Source organism: Panthera tigris, chromosome B3, assembly GCF_018350195.1.
Source record: "Panthera tigris isolate Pti1 chromosome B3, P.tigris_Pti1_mat1.1, whole genome shotgun sequence".
Taxonomy (NCBI): domain Eukaryota; kingdom Metazoa; phylum Chordata; class Mammalia; order Carnivora; family Felidae; genus Panthera; species Panthera tigris.
This window is the reverse complement of record NC_056665.1, coordinates 11,560,244-11,577,867: the sequence shown is the minus strand read 5'-3', so window position 1 is coordinate 11,577,867 and position 17,624 is coordinate 11,560,244. Positions and strand designations below refer to the sequence as shown.

Here is a 17,624-nt window from a genome sequence, read left to right as displayed (position 1 = left end):
AGCTTCAGACATTAAATGTCTTCCAGGGCCTTTGAGATCCTCAAGATGAAAGGCTCTGGAGAAGTGTAAAATATGATACTAATTACTTCCATTTCTTGTGAGGGAGTCCAACCACTCAGTTCCCACAGAGGCTGTTAGGGCTGTTGCTTTTTAAAATATTCATTTTATAATGCAAATCCCAAATCTCAGACTTCAAGCATCAACGGCAAGAACAACAAGGGAAGAAACACAGAGATGCAGGGTGGCAATCGTAGTCGCGGTTTGGAGCTGGGGTATCCACGTGTGGGGGTTGATGGTTCTGCGTACCCTTCCCACAGCCTCTTCTTCCCCTCAGTCATGAATTTAGAGCCAACGTCCTATTCTGAATTGCCGCTGATTAATCATGTCCGGTCTCATGCGCTTGGGAGCAGATCTGGGTTACTTTTCTTAACTCCCTTCACCTTCAAGATAATGGTTTTTTACTTATCTTTCAAATATGTTTGAAAACACTGTTATTTATCAGGTGAGGGAATACATCTAACTAATCAGGCCGGCTGATGCTTGTCTATATGTGACCTCTGATTCTAGCCCCTAAGTGATTGGCATGGAGCCCAGATTTCCCCAGGGAGATTGTGTCCAGTATTTGGATACTGCATTTGGCTTTGGGTAAAAAAAAAAAAAAAAAAGTCTTAACTATTAATCTTAATAGGGGGCAAGAAGGATCTTCGTGAAATTCTAAAATCACTGCCTCCGTGGGGGAGGGTGGGCCGGTGGGGGTCGAGGTGGACATTGGAACCGCTCCCTGCAGACTTGAAAGCCTCAGTGTTGGAGCTCAGCGCCGGCTAATGTGACCATCAGGATAGGAAGATGATAAGGAAGTGACATTGACACAGGCAGTCTGGCTGCACAGGCCCCCCGAGTGCATGATGCAGAAAGCAAACAGAGCAGTTACAGAGAAATGAAGCTGGGTGCTTAACATTTTTTCAGGTCTCACGCTCTGGGGCTCTGTGAGGCACCCAGAAAGGCAATCATGTCTATTTTAAAAAGGGTGACATTTATCTTGATGGTGCCCTTTCAAGCTTTTGCCATGGCTTCCCCGGTGGCAGAAGGGGACAGTCCGGTCCCTCCAGTGACATTCTAACAGAGCAGGAAGGGGGCTAACCCAGAGGGTGGAATCCCAGGGCCCCTTGCTCCTTGGTGGACTCTAGTTGCTTTAAAGAACACCCGCCAAACCACCACATTCTGGACACGCTTCTGCCTTACTGTGGGGCGGAGTGCTCCCCTGAGCAGGAGGTCTCAAATTTTGAAAAACGCAAGGCTCTTTAGTGTCATCTGCCTGCTCTGTCCAGGTCCTCGGTGGTTCTTGCAAAGCCAGAATATGCACTGACCATAGTTTCTTCTCTAGCCTTCCCTCCACAGCTGTGGAAGCCTGGCTGGGACAGGTGGGTCCACCGGGGATCATCCCTGGGAGAGTTAAACTCCAAGTTTGTGGAACAAGGCCCACGGCTCTGAAGCGGCCTCTGCTTCCCAGTGTCCCTATACTCCTCTGCCAGGCTGGACCCCTCAACCTCCTTCTCCTCTGTGAACAGCACCATTTTAGACTTGGGTCAAGATGTCCCTTCTGGGTCTTGGCTCACCCAGGATCCACATATCTCGGAGGCTTGGGGCAGCTGCCAACAGGTGGCTCTCCATCCATCCATGAGCCCAAAGATCTCTCCAATCCAGGAAGCAGTTTGTCATCCAAAGTCATGGGACTGGCTTCTTTTTCATGTCAAGTCCTTCTGCCCTTAAAGATGGACCGAGTCTCCATCTGGTTTGGGTGGGTTCTCCACACCTTCTTCCTGTGGCTTATCTGCCTAATGCTAGATGAACACCACACAGTTATAAATACTCAGGTCAATATATATATGCAGGTATAGATATATATATTCTGGTCACTGTTTTACACTTGAACAAAGAAAACCACTAGCCTGCTTGTTGTATAATTTGTACCACCCCGACTCCCATCTGCCTGTGGTGTAGCTGGCAGGAAATGTGAGCCACTGAGTCCCACGAGGTGCCCAGCTTACGTGGCCCCGTCACACTGGCCAACAGTCAGTTTCAAAGCCCCCTGCTCATGCAGGCTCTTGAGGGCCTTGAACTCCAAAGGCATGGTGTGGGGGCTGGCCTGGGAGGTGTAGCCGTACTTGAGGCTGTCGTAATAGTGGTACTTGACGGGGTTCTGGTTCTGATCTAGTGGAAAGGGCCAGAAGCCATAGAGGTAGATCTGGTTGCAGAAACGTGTGGCCAGGGTGTACATCAAGAGACCGGTGGTGGGTCTTTTGATGTGGACTTTGTTGGTCAGCCAGTATCTGAAAAAAAAAGAAAAAGAAGAGAAACAAAAAAGAAACGTGAGCTTGTGAATCACTTTTCCAGGAAGGGAACAATTTCTTTCTTTATTTTTTTAAGGTTTGAAATGTTAGATTTCCTTCCCTCCTTTTTCCTTCCTTCCTTCCTTCCTTCCTTCCTTCCTTCCTTCCTTCCTTCCTTCCTTCTCAAGTTAGTTAACATTCAGTGTAGTCTTAGCTTCAGGAGTAGATCCCAGCGATTCATCTCTTACATATGACACCCAGTGCTCATCCCAACAAGTGTCCTCCTCAATGCTCATCACCTATTTTCCCCACCCCCATCAACCCTCAGTTTGTTCTCTGTATTTAAGAATCTCTTGTGGTTTGCCTCCCTCTCCGTTTTTATCTTATTTTTCCTTCCCTTCCCATATGATCACCTGTTAAGTTTCTCAAATTCCACATATGACTGAAATCATGTGATACCGGTCTTTCTTTGACTGACTTATTTCGTTTAGCATAATACCCTCCAGTTCCATCCACATTGTTGCAAATGGCAAGATTTCATTCTTTTTCATCACTGAGTAGTATTCCATTGTATATATACACCACATCTTTATCCATCCATGAGTCGATGGACATTTGGATAGTTCCATAATTTGGCTATTGTTGAAAATGCTGTTATAAACATTGGGGTGCATGTGCCCCTTAGAATCAGCATTTTTGTATCCTTTGGATAAATTCCTAGTAGTGCAATTGCTAGGTAATAGGACAGTTTTATTTTTAATTTTTTGAGGAGCCTCCACACTGTTTTCCAGAGTGGCTGCACCAGTTTGCATTCCCACCAATAGTACAAAAGGGTTCCAGGAAGGGGACAATTAAAATTTTTTTTTTAATCTTATTTTTGAGAGAGAGACAGAGTATGAGCAAGGGAGGAGCAGAGAGAGACACACAGAAACCGAAGCAGGCTCCAGGCCCTGAGCTGTCAGCACAGAGCCCGATGCAGGGCTCGAACTCACAGACCTGAGATCATGACCTGAGCCAAAGTCAGGATGCTTAACCGACTGAGCCACCCAGGCGCCCCTCCACTGTGGTTCTTCTGCTTGGTTTTCAAACTCACTGGGGTGTGTGGTATAACCTCTTTCTTGTAAAAGTTTCTCTTTACCCTAGGCTGAATCCCTTTACATGCAGTACATATGCTTCGGTGGAAAGACAGAATTCCTTACCACCGACTTCGCACGACCATGTGTCCACGCCAGACGCTGACTGTATTTTTCTGACCTCACACTCTCGGGGCCTCACCCCATGTGCTCCACCTGCCATTGTGAGACACATGCACTCCCCAGCCACAGTGCGGCTTCTGATGACACCTGAGCACAGTGATACGTGTGACTGTATAGTCACACACACCAACTGAATTCACGCCAGAAGTATAAGTATGCCAGGCAGAACATTTACATGTTGTTGGAAGTTGAAACTGCTTCATTAGTCACAGTGGTTTTTAGCTAAAAGCTGGGCGAGCAGGGGGAAGATTTTCTTGAAGCTCAGGTATGCCCTGTCTTTTGCAAGTGGTTCTTTCTGCAGCCCCCAAAGGGAAACCCCAAGACATTCCAGAAAGCTAACCTTAAAATCCTTTTTTTTTTTTTTGTGGGGGGGAGGAGGTATTAGCCATTGGCTCAGAAAAGCTTACAGATTCCTAATAACCCATATAATTTCAGTATATCAGGAATATTTGCTATAATGAAACCTATTTCCAGGACACCCCCCCCACCTCCCTTGGTCCATCCTGTCAGGGTGGGTGATTTGAATCTCCCCTTAGAGTTTGCTGGTGGAGGCTGTGGTCCCAGGTGGCCAGAATCAGAGCAAACATGATTCTCTGGAGCACCGTGTGCTCCGGGGGGAGGCAGGTACAGGCAACTGCTGTTATCTCATGAGCCTGTCACTTGAAGACCACTGTGCTTGGGTCTCTTGTTTCATCCTGTCTGGGCCAAGCAACTTCCCTGTGGCTGAATTTTTCAACCCAGAATCAGAAGAAGGGGACACAGGCAGAGAGCAAGACAATGGCTCCACTAACCACAAACACAATTGGGAAAAAATAGGGGGAAAACCTGTGTGGACATCGTGCAGACATTCATCATTTCTTCCCTGCACAGCTGAGAAGCTTACTCCCAGCTGATACGTGGGGGTCATGGAGCCGGCTCAGAGCGGGCACTTGGTGCTGAGGTCGAGGCTCACCAGAGAAGGTGTCCTTCCTTGTATGTTCAACGGGGCTGAGCTGAGCTTGGAAGAGCCTGGGGGAGCGGGGGCAAAAGCAGGGAGAGTACAAGAAGAATCCCAGCAGAGTAGCAGCTGATGTTTGGATCGCCCCACACATCTTTAACAAAGCGCTCATTCACCTTGGCTTAACTACCTCTGATAACAGGGAGCTCTCCCACTCCTGTGCTAGCCTGTTGCATTTTCGGTTCTAACTCGATGGTTTTCGACCTCGGCTGTCCACTGAATGGCCTGGAGCTTTAAGAGCACTGAACCTGAATGCAACCTCTAGGTGCAGACTGGACACTGGGAATTTTAAAACCTTCTCCAGTAGTTCAAATGTGCAGCCAAGGCTACAAAGCCCTGCTCTCACTGGTAGGTGGTTCTACTAAGAGGAAGGTATATTTAGAGAAAAGATGGGCAACGAGTGAGTCTAAAAGGAATAGTCGTAGAGTTTTAAAGACGATTGAGCCCAGAGAACTCATCTAGCCCGGCAGCCTGGCAGGGGATGTGACACAGTGAGCTGGGAGCTGGGATGTGTGTAGAGAAAACCAGTGCCCACCCTCAGGCTTGCCAGTGATGGGACTGTGGCATCTAATAGGGCACTCAGTTTTACCATTGTCCAGTATGGTGGTGCCAAATTTTCTGATTTTTTTTCCCAAGAGTATCAGAGATCTGGATTTTTATGCAATTTCTCGAAGCTTTTAAATGTTGGCAACTAATTAAAAAAAACAAACAGGGGCTCCTGGGTGGTTCAGTTAAGCATTCAACTTCGGTTCAGGTCATGGTCTGACAGTCCGTGGGTTCGAGCCTCGTGTCTGTCTAAGCACTGATTGCTCAGAGCCTGGAACCTGGTTCAGGTTCTGTGTCTCCTCTCTCTGCCCCTCCCCTGCTCACATACACTCTTTCTCTCTCTCTCAAAAAAATAAAATAAATTAAAAACATCATGTGAGGCCCTATTGGGTGAGTCAACAGACTGTATCTGTGGGTAATCGATGGGTCTCCTAGATTGAACTTGACCTCTTCTTTCAGGTTCCAGGGGAAAACGCAGCAGTCCTAGATGTGCCTGAGAAAAGGTTAGATAGAGCTTAGATAAAACGCTGCCTCCCCACTCCTGGTTTTTGGGCCTCTTCTGCCCTAGGGTGATTCTGAGAGGGTCGAGGCCAGGACCGAGCTGGCCACAGAGGCTGTTGACCCTACCCAGGGGCGTGCGGGCCACCGCAGTGTCCCTGCACGAGAGCATAGCTCCATTTGCTCCCTGAGCAAATTGAAGCCCTAACACCGGCCACATGCCAGATTAAGGGATTTGTGGTTTGTTTATTTTCTGATTGTAAGACCTTTCGCCTGAGAAGGCTTTTGGATATGAATTTCTTTTCAGGACATCAGTGCTGTGCTCAGAGACGGGGAGGGAAGAGTTTGATCAGGAGGAGGTCTGAGGTTACACAGACACATGCTCTGCCCTCCCTTGCAGATGTGACTTTCATCCCCACGTCTCCTTGGTGAACACTGTCTTTCCCCTCCCCTCGCTGCCCCCCTCCCCCAAACTAACCACATGAATCACATCTTCCTGGAAATGTTCTTTTTGTTCCATTCCTTCCCAGTTCCTACTGAGGTAATCACTTCCACCTATTATGAACATTGCTCCTGCTTCTCCTGTGGTGCTTATCAATCTGGCCTGATAATTCGCTAGTGTATGGGTTGGTCTCCCCCCCTAAACAGTGCTGGAATTTCCTCGAGAGCAGGGGCCGTGCCTTATACTCCTGGTAGGAGCTTCAGAGGCACCTGGCTCATTGCACGGGGCAGCCAGGGCACTGTGGTGAGGACAGCAGCACTCAACAAACACTCCATGTGCCCTCCTACATCTCCCGGTATCCCTTGCAATTGGACAGGAGTCATGTGACCAGTTTTTGCCAATAGGCTGTGACAAGAAATGTGTCCCTTGGGGGCCAATGTTTCTTTTTTTTTTAATTTTTAAAAAATATTTATTTATTTTTGAGAGAGAGAAACAGAGTGCGAGCAGTGGAGGGACAGAGAGGGAGACACAGAATCTGAAGCAGGCTCCAGGCTCTGAGCTGTCAGTGCAGAGCCCGAAGTGGAACTCGAACTCACAAACTGCAAGATCATGACCTGAGCTGATGTCAGACACTCAACTGACTAAGCCACCCAGGCGCCCCAGGGCCAATGTTTCTTAAGAGCTGGCCCTCCCTTCTTCTCTTCTGCCTTGGAGAACCTCAAAGCCTCTCATAAAGACGGTGTCAGCCTAAGAAGGAAGAATCCTAGATCCCTGAATCACTGGCTGGAAGAGGCTGGGAGCCGACCTGCACCACACCTTGCCCGAATGAGCAATGAGCTTCAGTTGTGCTAAACCATGAAGGGTCTGGGGGTTGTTACTGTAGCACAGCCTACAACCACTATTATCCTGGCTTCCATTGTGCTCAGCAAACGTTTGACTCAAATGGAACTGGAAAATACAAAGAAGTCAAAAAGCAGAAAGGGGGACGCCCAGCAGCGCACACGGCCTTGTACCTGTGGCTGGCGGGTCCGGGGCCGGAGATGCCTGCCCTCTCGGATCTGCTGCCAGCCTTTCCACCGAGAGTCAATCACTGGGGAAGGTGTTAACAGCAAAGGAGGCTCCAGATTGAATCGAGAGCTCAGGGGCACAGAGGGACCCACTTAATTCCCATCCTGCAGCCATGGGTAAACAAGAACACTCCTGAGCGATGTCTGACAGGGACACGGGGGTGCCGTTTAATGAGCAGCTTGTAATAGAAGCTGACTGAGTCATGTGGGAACAAATCACCCTTGATTTCCTTTCTATCTCCTCAGTCGCTCTGGCCAATTTAGAGACTGTGTGTGTGGCCGACTTGTACACTATTTCCTTCCTTAGGATAACAGCTGGGTGTTAAAACACAAACTAATTAATTTTGCCTTCCCAAATGAGGTTAGCTGGGTGCATCCGGGATGTTGTATTGACAATGCACCTTTAATATCCCAGTCTTGAGATTTTAATTAGAAGGCAAAGTAATCTCAAAGAAGGCAGTAATTATTTTTCAAATTGGTTACCCCAATTGCCAAGACGATTAAGCGCCGTATTTTATGAGCATGGACAGCAAAAGATGAGGATTGCCAAAATCATCTCCAAAGCACATTTGTCCTTCTTCCTGGCTCCCTGGGCTCGGGATGTGGCAAGCGCAATGGTTGCCACTGTTGGAAAAAGATGCCAAAAGGGCTTTCTCTAAGACACTAAAAGCACTTTGTGGGACATAGCTCATGTTGTCCTTAAGGAGCAGGAATGCCTTACAGGTAGTTACCATGGGACACTTGGTGTCGCTTTGTGCAAGGTCAGCAGCAAAGTAGGGGACAAGACCCTCAGACTCCTGGTCTCCCATTATCCACATCAACAGCCTGGGCCCTGATCTGAGGGCCCACAGTTGTCTTTTCTGACCACAGCCCTCTGCGTAGGGCTCTGGTATCCTGGGGAACATCTCAGGATGAGGCTGCCCAGCTTTGTGACGATGGAGAGCTGGGGATTTTGTCTCAAAATCTGGAAGGGGGGCAGTGCAGAGCTAAGTCCCGTGGATGGTTGAGGCCCATTCCTGGTCCTCAGGCCTCCGTGCTTACCCAAGCCAATGCTCTTCAGTCGAGTCAGCAAGGTTAACCTCAAGTAAGACCATGCCACCAAAAACTCCCCAGTGACTCTCTGAGTCCCCGGGAGAATGTCCAGTGGCCTCAGCCAGGCTTGCGAAGCTCTCGTGAGCTGGGCCTGAAATCCCTCCTACCGCCTGGCATACACAGCCACATGGCTACAAGGTACTTCTTGGTTTCTAGCAGGACATCACCACCTCCCAGTTCTCCTGGCTGGCAATTCCTTCGTATGGTCTCAGCTTCGATGTCACTTCCCGGACCTCCCCAGATGGGTCTGTGCCTATGTGCTGTTCTTTCCCTAGCAGAGCACTTATCACCCTATGCTATAATTATTCATTTACTTGTCTTTCTCCTCCCCTACAATTAAAAATTCTGTGAGCAAGTGGACTGACTTCCTGCTTCTTTATGACCCCAGATCCTAGCATAGCTCATGCACAGAGTGGGTGAATCACAAATCTTTATTCAATGAAGCAATGAGTGGAAACGAGCAAGCAGAGGCCAGTGATTCCCTGTGGGGGCACTGGTCAGAGAAGTGAAGGAGGCTGGCCTTACCATAGACCCTTCTAGGCAGCCATGAGGCCTGCACATGAGAGAGGCACGCTAATGGTATGATGCCAAAAAACATGAGGAAAAATCACGATGCTGATCCCTTCAGGGCTTCCTCCTGCTACAGGGAGGGCCCCTTGGGGAGTCAAGAGACTGTCGCTCATGCACAGGGATCACCCTTTGGCCCAGCAGGGACAGAAAGACCACCTCTTGGGGGCTGAAAACTTGTGGCTGGATCCTGGAGGTTAAACTGACGCCACTCCAGACAGGAAAAAAAAATAATAATTAACCTCATTCATAACTAAAGGAATCCCATTTCACACAACAGTCAGATGCCATTTTCCGCTGGATTGGAAACATAACAAATGTTGATAATATACCACGTTGGCAAGGTTATGGAAAAACAGGAATTTTCAATAATCGTAGGTGGGAGTGTAAATTGGTACCTACCTCTAGTGAGGGCAATTTGGTAACCTCTATACAAACTAACAATACCCACATTCATCTCTTTTTAGCGATGGCACATCTGACGAGCAAGCCTATACATGCATGTATGTGTGCAGGTGTCAGTATAAGATGATCACTGTGGCAGTGATTATACTAGGACAAGATTGGAAAAACCCACGGTGACCACCAATGGCTTCTGCTCGCAGAAATTATTGCCCAGACACTGTAAAGGAGAGCTAGGTGCTGTGTACTGATGTGGAATGATTTCCAGAATATATCAAGGTACGGTGCTTAAAACACGCTCCCTTATGTTTAAAAGTGGCTATTTCTGGAGGAGTATACACAGAAAACCAGTTTAATAGGCTGCCTCTGTGGAGGAAGGCTTGCTTGCTTTTCACTTTAAATCCTTTTAGACTGTTTGGATTTTTCCTTTTACTATGTGCATTTGCTATTTAAAAAATAGAGAGACAGGCTATGAAAAATGACTTAATACCGCAGACCTCTCTCCTTTCCTCCATGTAACGCCGTCATGGAATATACACTCCACGTCCCTGGAGGAGACTGGAACCCGGCTCCTGGACTGGCCCTAGGGACACTTTCTTTGGACTGAGATGGGCATGTGTGGGAGGGGCCACCTCCCAACTGCGCTGGTCTTGCCTCTTATTCTCTGCACCAGGCTTGCTCTCTCACCCATCCAACCTCAGGCTTCTCCAGGCTGCCAGGCAGCAGTGCCTGCTCTGCAGATCTGCTGCTCCAGCCCTGGCTGGGACGCCCGCTGGATCACTGCCATCCTACGGCCTACGTTCAGCACTTTTGGTGCCCAATTAAGCACCAATTCACAGGCTTCCTCTGCACCAGGCCCACGGTTGGGCAGCTAAACGGGCCAGGCAGCAGGCTGCTTTCCTGCCCGAGGGCCACCCTCTCAGTGGGTCACAGCCTTCCGAATTGTTGTCATTGAATCTGAGCCATTCACTACCAGCTGCGGACCAGAGTGTTCCCCATCCTGCAGCCACGTTCAGCTGCCTGGGTGTCCTTCCGCTGGGTTGCTCATCTCCCTTGCCAGCAGCCAGCCGGGGCACTGTGCCACCCTGCAGTGTGGCAGAGCCAGAAGCCCTCTGGAAGAGCTGTTCAGTCAGGGGCAGGGCCAGTATGAAGAGTCAAGGGCAGGCTTTCTTAGCACCAGGCTGTCCCCTCCCTGCAAAGCCCCTGCCCAAGAACTACCTCAGATGGGCAAGCATCTGCAGAGTAGCCAGTGGTTAGAGACTCCTGGCACAGGTGCAATGAATCAAAGACTCTGTGAGTGGAAAAGGTGACCATCTAGCCCAACTGTTGTGGGCTGAAAGATGTTCCCTCAAAACTCGTCTGTGGAAGTCAACCTCAGAATCTCATCTGGAGATCAGGGTCTTTACAGAAGTAATGAAGTTAAAATGAGGTAATTAGGGTGGCCCTTATTCCGATGCAATGGATGTCATAATACGCAGGGGGGATTTGGAGATACACAGGCACACAGGGAGAACGATGGAGCTGGTCCTCCACAAGAGAGAGGCCTGGAACAGATTCTTCCCTCAGAGCTCTTGGAAGGACTTCCAGTTTCCATATCTGTGAGACAATAATTTCCTGTTGTCAATTTAGGTCACTCGGCCTGTGGTCCTCTGTTATAGCAGTCCTCACAAACTAATACACTAACTCTGCCTGATGCATGCATTTCCCAAGTCATGGCCCACCAAGAGGCATTCACTGCCGCCTGAACAAGAGGCAACCAAGCTCATTTCAGATGACCTTTATTTGTTGGAATGTGCTTCCCAGTGTCCAGATGAAACCTGACTCCCTGTATATCCCTTCTCAACCCTAGGTCTACACCTGGAGCCTCACAGGCCAAATCCTTGAGCCCCTCAAGGGCAAAATCTTTGCTTCATTGACTTTTGTGTTCCCCCAGGACAGGCCTGGAGCCTTCTGGGAGCCTATAAATACTTGTTAATCGGAGAAAGATTGTTCTCATGCTCTTTGGAGACTTCTCTGTCTAAAGCTTTCAACTTTCGAACTTCTCTGCCACTGTGGTCCTTCTCATGCCTGGGCCTGGGACCTAAAACATCTCCAAGTGGGATTTGACCAAGGTCATTGCTGATCTCCCAGACTCTTGAAATGTTATACATTTTGTATAAGATCTAAGATTTTAGATTATACAGTTGTTTAGAACTTGAGTACAGAATCTCGCATTTATCCATATTAAATTCCCTCTTAGACTGACTAATTGTTTCAGCCCATCAAAAGAAGTGTGGATTCAACTCTGAGCCCCAAATATTAGGAATGTCCCAAAAGTCACGTCTTCTGTGCATTGGCTGAGGAGACAACTGATGCCTTCATCTAAGCCATTGGTAAAAATGGGGATAGTTGGCAGGATGGGAGGCTGGTGGAATGTTCTTAGAGATCCCCATGAAATCAACCTTTAATTAATTAGTGTCTTTGGGTGTCAGCGGTCAACAGACAGTGGTCAGCCTATCTGTCAAGGACATGAGAGGAGGGATGGCAGTGGAAGAGTAGAGACAACTGAAGCCTATACACATGGGTTCTAGTCCCGCCGCTCTTCATCTGAGTGACCTGGGGTGATCCACTTAGCATTTCTGAGCCTGTTTCCTTGTGAGGAAAATGGGGATGAAAATAGTGTCTATCTTACAAGGCTTCTCTGAGAAGAGAGTTAACATTTGCTCCCTTTTACTCCTTGAACCATCCATCAGATCGCAGTTCTTTCTCCATCAAGAAATACTTTGTCAACGTATTGATCCTGGCTCTACCTGTCTACCATCCTCCTTGGAAAAGCAGAGCAGGACAGTGTGCCCTGGCATCGTCCAGTGAGCACAACTGCTCTCGGTGTTTACTTCTTCAGGTGTTCATGAGCCATTGATTGCACTGCTGACCTTTTTAAAATTCTGGCTTAGGGTTGACAACAAGCCCAGTGGAGTCCATATTTCACCCATGTTTAGAAAATTGGGGCAAGGATGGGCTGTTCCAGACTGTCCTTTTCCAATTTTTGTATGATTTGGAGAAGATCACAGCCAGCTTCTCAGTGGTCTTAGTGTACGATTTCTCCCAGGATGTTAATTGGTCTCGGTGTTGTTGAGAGTAGAGGTTCTCAAACTTATGCCATGCATCGGAATCACCTACTGGGTTTGTTAAAATGCAGATTTCTTGGCCCCAGTCCTACAGTTTCTGATTCAGTAAGCCCGGTTGGGCCCGAGAATTTGCATTTCTAACAGGTACCCAGGTGATGCTGATATTGCTGGTCTGGGGACCATGTTGAGAACCACTGGTTTCAAGCAGTTGGGTGGGATTGTAAGTAATGATACCAAAGGCTTTGTTACACTATCCACAGCTCTTCTTTGCTGAGAAGACAGATGTAGAAGAGAAATCAAGAGTCCAGTTTCCCTCTGTCTTTTGTAGCCTCTGCACCACCTGCCCTCATCTTTTTGGTTTTCCTTACTTGAAACATAAGATGCCCTTTCTGTTGTTCTTATTATTTTCTTAAGCTCAAACTCAGGCTTTGGCCTTCCTGACATTATTCTTCTAGGGCCTCTGTCATTATTCCCTGGTTATTGTAACAGGGGGCAAATGGATCCGGGGCGGGCGGGGGGCGGGGGTGATCCGGAGCAACGGAGGAGTCCTGAATCTGTCTCTTGCCAGCCGTGGGACCTTATACAAGTTACTTACCACCCAAGGCTCAATTTTCTTATCTTTAAAATGGGATATTTGTAGTAGCTCTCTCATTACGTGACACAATGCTTAGCATGGTGTCTGGCACAGAAGTGTTAGGGATGGTTACTTGTGGCCCTTGTCTCTTTTCCTACATGTCCTTCTTAAATCTGAGGTCACTGGGGACCTGTTGACCAGTCGCCAGATGCTCTCTGAGTATCAGCACTGTGCAGCGGGAAGTGGCATCACCCTGACCTCAAGGCACTTACACCTGAAACAATTAGTGACCAGAAGTAGGTTAATAATCACAAATGTGTACTAGGAGATTGTTGAACCAGGGAAACTGAAACCATGGTCATTTGGTCTCTTGACATGGCTCTACCATGTGCCAGGTGTTAGTGCTGGATGGACTTAACACAAGCAGCATTGGCTCTAGAAGTGATTTATATACATGATTTCATGTGGTCTTCACAATAAGCCTATTGGCAGCTACTAGAGCATCCCACAATTTTTTCCCCCATGAATGGATGGACTGCGGACACTAAACCAGCCCTGGGAGCACAGTGACTTGCATGTGGACATATCTGGGCATTGCAAGCCACCCAACAGCCAAATGAATGAGGGAGGGCAGAGACCAAGGTGAGGTCAAGGGGCAAACGACACTGAGAGCCTCAACAGGGGGTTCCACAAGACTGTGTCAAGCCTCAGGTGCCAGCGGGTGTTTGGTGGGACCCTGAGGTATTCTCACCTTTTGGTGCATTGTGCCTGGTGGGAAAGCTGCCCCATACTCAGAACTGCCCTGTGCACTGTGCTCATATATGCTGCTGCCCACTGTGGTCTCCTAACACCGCTTCCCCAGTGCGGCAGTGCCCGGCCCACTGAGCTCACTGGGCCCCCAATCCAGACTGGGCTGGGTGTAAATTTGCTGCATCTCATGCACTGGCTAGAGTGGGGTGATGTGCTTGAGTGCCTGGCTGTGCCTCTCACTGGCTGGGTGGTCTCCCACAAATCACCCAACCCGTCTGGGCATTGACTTCCTCATTTGCAGAATGAAGACGCTAGGATGACTCAAAGTTCATTCCCACTTGACATTCCCACCAGCAGGGCACAAGGATTCTGATTTCTTCACATCCTCACTGACACTTGCTATCTCCCACTTTTTTGATAGCCATCATCCTAGTGGGTGTAGAGTGGTACCTCACTGTGGTTTCGTGTTTTCCCAATGACTAGTGATGTTGAACATCTTTTCATGTGCTTTTTGGCCATCTGTACATCTGCTCTGTAGAAATGTCTATCCAAATCATTTTTAAATTGGGCTGTTTGATTTATTTATGTTGCTGAGTTGTAGGAGTTCCATATGTACTCCGGATACTAATCCCTTATCAGATATGTGATTTGCAAATATTTTCTCCCATTCTGTGGGTGAATTTTTTTTCACTCTTTTAATATATTAGCTTTTTGGTGCAGAAGAAGTTTTAATTTTGATGAAGTCCATTTTACCTGTTTTTTCTTTTGTTGCCTGTGTTTTTGGTGTCATTCTTAAGAAGCCGTGGCTTAACCTAGGTCATAAGGATTTTCCCCTACGTTTTCCTCTAATAGCAACTTTCTTATAATAGAATTGTATACTTAAAAGCAGCTAACATGGGCTACTATATAAAAAACAAACAAACATAACAAGTGTTATCAGGGATGTGGGAAAATTCAATGACAAATGTCAGTGAAAATGTGGAGAAACCGAGACCCTTGGGCACTGCTGGTGGATTGTAAAATGGTGCAGCTACTATGGAGAACAGTGTGGAGGTTCTTTAAAAAATTAAAAACAGAACTACCATATGATCCAGCAATTCTACTTGGGTATGTAGCCAAAAGAATCAAAAGCAGGGTCTTGGGGCGCCTGAGTGGCTCAGTTGTTCAGCAACTGACTTTGGCTCAGGTCACAATCTCCCAGTTTGTGGGATCAAGCTCTGAGCTGGGTTGTGTGCTGACAGCATAGAGCCTGCTTCAGATTCTCTGTCTCCCTCACTCTCTGCCCCTCCCCTGCTCTCTCTCTCTCTCTCTCTTTCAAGAATAAACAAAACAAACATTAAAAAAAAAAAAAAAGAAAGCAGGGTCTTGAAGAGAGAGCACACCTATGTTCATAATAGCACTACTCACAATTGTCAAGAGGTGAAAGAAAATTGAATGTCCTTTGATGGGTGAATGGACAAACAATATTACTCGGTCTTCAAAAGGAAGCACATTCTGACATATGCTACAGTATGGATGAACCTTGAGGACATTATATTAAGTGAAAATGAGTCAGTCACAGAAAGGCAACTGCTGTGCGAATCTACTTGTAGGAAGTATATAAAGTAGCCAAATTCATGGCAAGTGAAGTAGAAAGTGGTGCCAGGGGCTGGAGGGATTGGAGAAAAGGGGACTTGTTGTTTCATAGGTACAGAGTGTCAGATTTGCAAGATGAAAAACTTCTGGAGATCTGTTTCCCAACAGTGTCAATATACTTAACGCTACTGAGCTGCCCGGTTAAAACTGGTTAAAGTAGTAAATATTATGTAGTATATATTTTATCACAACGAAAATGTTTATCCCCTCCCACCTCATAAACAGAATTTAATTATAGAGTTTTAAATAAGGAACAAGATTATCCTGTGAACTAGTTTATACTGGAACTTTGAGGTGAAGAACTCCCGACAGGTGACTCTGACTTCATCCATCACTCTACTACAGGATCCTTTATCAAAATTGAGCCTAATATGGCTCCTTCCTGTGGTTTCACCTTCTGGTCCTACTTCTACTTCTTCCTTTTAAATATGGTCTTTTTTTTTTTTTTTTAAGTTTGCTTATTTGAGAGAGAGAGAGAGAGAGAGAGAGAATGAGCAGGGGAGGGGCAGAGACAGAGGGGGACAGAGGATCTGAAGCAGGCTCTGCACTGACATCACAGAGCCCGATGCAGGGCTCAAACTCAGGAACTGTGAGATCATGACCTGAGCCAAAGTTGAATGCTTAACCGACTGAGCCACCCAGGCGCCCCCTAACTTCTACCTCTTAAGTCTATAGGTCAAGTCTAATCCCTTGGTGGGTGGTTGGTGGCAGCTGGCATGGTGGCAGGAGCTATGGTTGACTGACTGTGTGTCTCCTTCGTCAGCACAGGACACACACTCAGATGTAGGAAGTGTTCCCCAGCGAAGGGACAGAAAAAACAGGGCTCAGGCAGACAATGGGCCTCTTCAACCGCATGAGTAGCGGAGCCGGGATTTGAAGCCAAGGCTCCCTAACTCCAAAGCCCATAATTTTCATGCTAGACGGGTCTGCCTCTGGGCCAGGTTCCTCCTCAGCCATCTTTTCTGTGATCCCTTGGTCTTTTCTCCTGTGGCTTTTTTCCACGTGCCCCCCGCCCCCACCAGCCCACTCCTCCTCTTGAAGCAAACCCCAGGTAAATTCCCACCAAGTCCAAGGCAAGCCCTCCCTCTCACTACAGATGCTGCCCACCTTTCCTGTAACACCCTCTTGGACCCCAGACCCCACAGAGGGAGAGGCTCATTGGCAGAAATCCATTCCAAGGCCCCTGAAGCCCTCTCCGCCCCCCGCCCCCCACCTCTTTCCCTTGCTAAAAGCAGAAGGCTGCCCTGTTCTCTCTCCTGCAGGATTTCCTCCCGGGAGTTGCTGCAAGAGAAAATGTTGCCATCCCAGGATTAACACCCTGTTTGTTTAAAGGGCTTATTACTGGTGCTTAATGCTATTTTGACAGATGAAAGTGAGTCAATTATAGCTGGAAATAGCTCTGGCTGTGTACGTCTCTTCCAGGTAGTGGCCCTTTCCCTGTCTAAGGGACTGTTTCTCTTTACCAAGGGGCAGTCCTTCTTCTTTTCTTATCCCGTCTGACCTCCAAACCATGCAAAGAATTTCTTCCTTCCAGGAAGAGGCAACATTTAAGGCCTGGAACCTAAATCCAAGAGATGGGGGTTTCTGGGGGCAAGACCCACGCTGTGACAGGGGTGAAGTGGATGCTGAAGGAAGGCCTGACAGGTGAACCTCCAGGATAAGGGATGTGGCCCCAGTGAGCCCTGTGTCCATCAGGAGTCACTGTGCTCCATCAGCCACGAGCATGGCTGCCTCTTCCTGAATGTCTCTTTAGGCCTTTTTGGGGGGCAATGGGTTTCTGTGTTGACACCCACCCTAAAGAGACCAGAGCTGGTCGCAGGCTTGGGTGCCTCAGGGGTCACCTTGGTGAGGACAGCAAGAGTCCTTTGATTGGCTAGAGAGTTTCCCAGGGTCACACTGAGTTATGCTCAGGCCCCAGTAAAGAGCATTTCAATTTCACAGGAGGTCTGTACAAGGGGCTCGCTTATGCCCAGAGCAGGACAGTGAACCCCCTGCCATGTGACTGGATGGGCATCTGGTTGTAGGGCCTGACCCAAGCTGCAAGGTCAGGAGTGTGCAGGGGCATGTTTGTAACAGGCATCTCAAGCTTAATATGCCTTAAATCCTTCTTCCTCAATACCCCCAGGCATGCATGGGGTTCTCCCCAGCTCTCCACTCACAGAAAATGGTGCCACTGTCCATCCACCTGCTCAAGCTCTAATCCTAACTGCCATCCTGGATGTTTCTCTTTCTCACACCCTGGAGGTCCTTAAGCAGAACCCACCAGAAAATCCTGCTGCCTCTCCTCCAAAGTATTCAGCAAATCTGAGCCAACTGTTGCCTATCTGCCACCACTGTCCCAGTCAAAGCCACAGTCAGCCC

The 17,624-nt window shown here is 48.0% G+C and overlaps 1 protein-coding gene across 2 annotated transcripts in view; it reads right to left on the bottom strand.

Annotated features, from left to right (window-relative positions):
- Positions 1-225: 225 nt before the first annotated feature.
- ST8SIA2 (ST8 alpha-N-acetyl-neuraminide alpha-2,8-sialyltransferase 2) overlaps positions 226-17,624 on the bottom strand; it is a 32,279-nt gene continuing 14,880 nt past the window's right edge. The window contains exon 4 of one of the 2 annotated variants that reach the window (XM_042988128.1): positions 226-2,330. In XM_042988128.1, coding sequence (XP_042844062.1) covers positions 2,045-2,330 — 286 coding nt within the window. In that variant the 3' untranslated portion in view covers positions 226-2,044. The remainder of the gene's footprint in view (positions 2,331-17,624) is intronic. The other variant, XM_042988127.1, reaches the window with a different exon arrangement.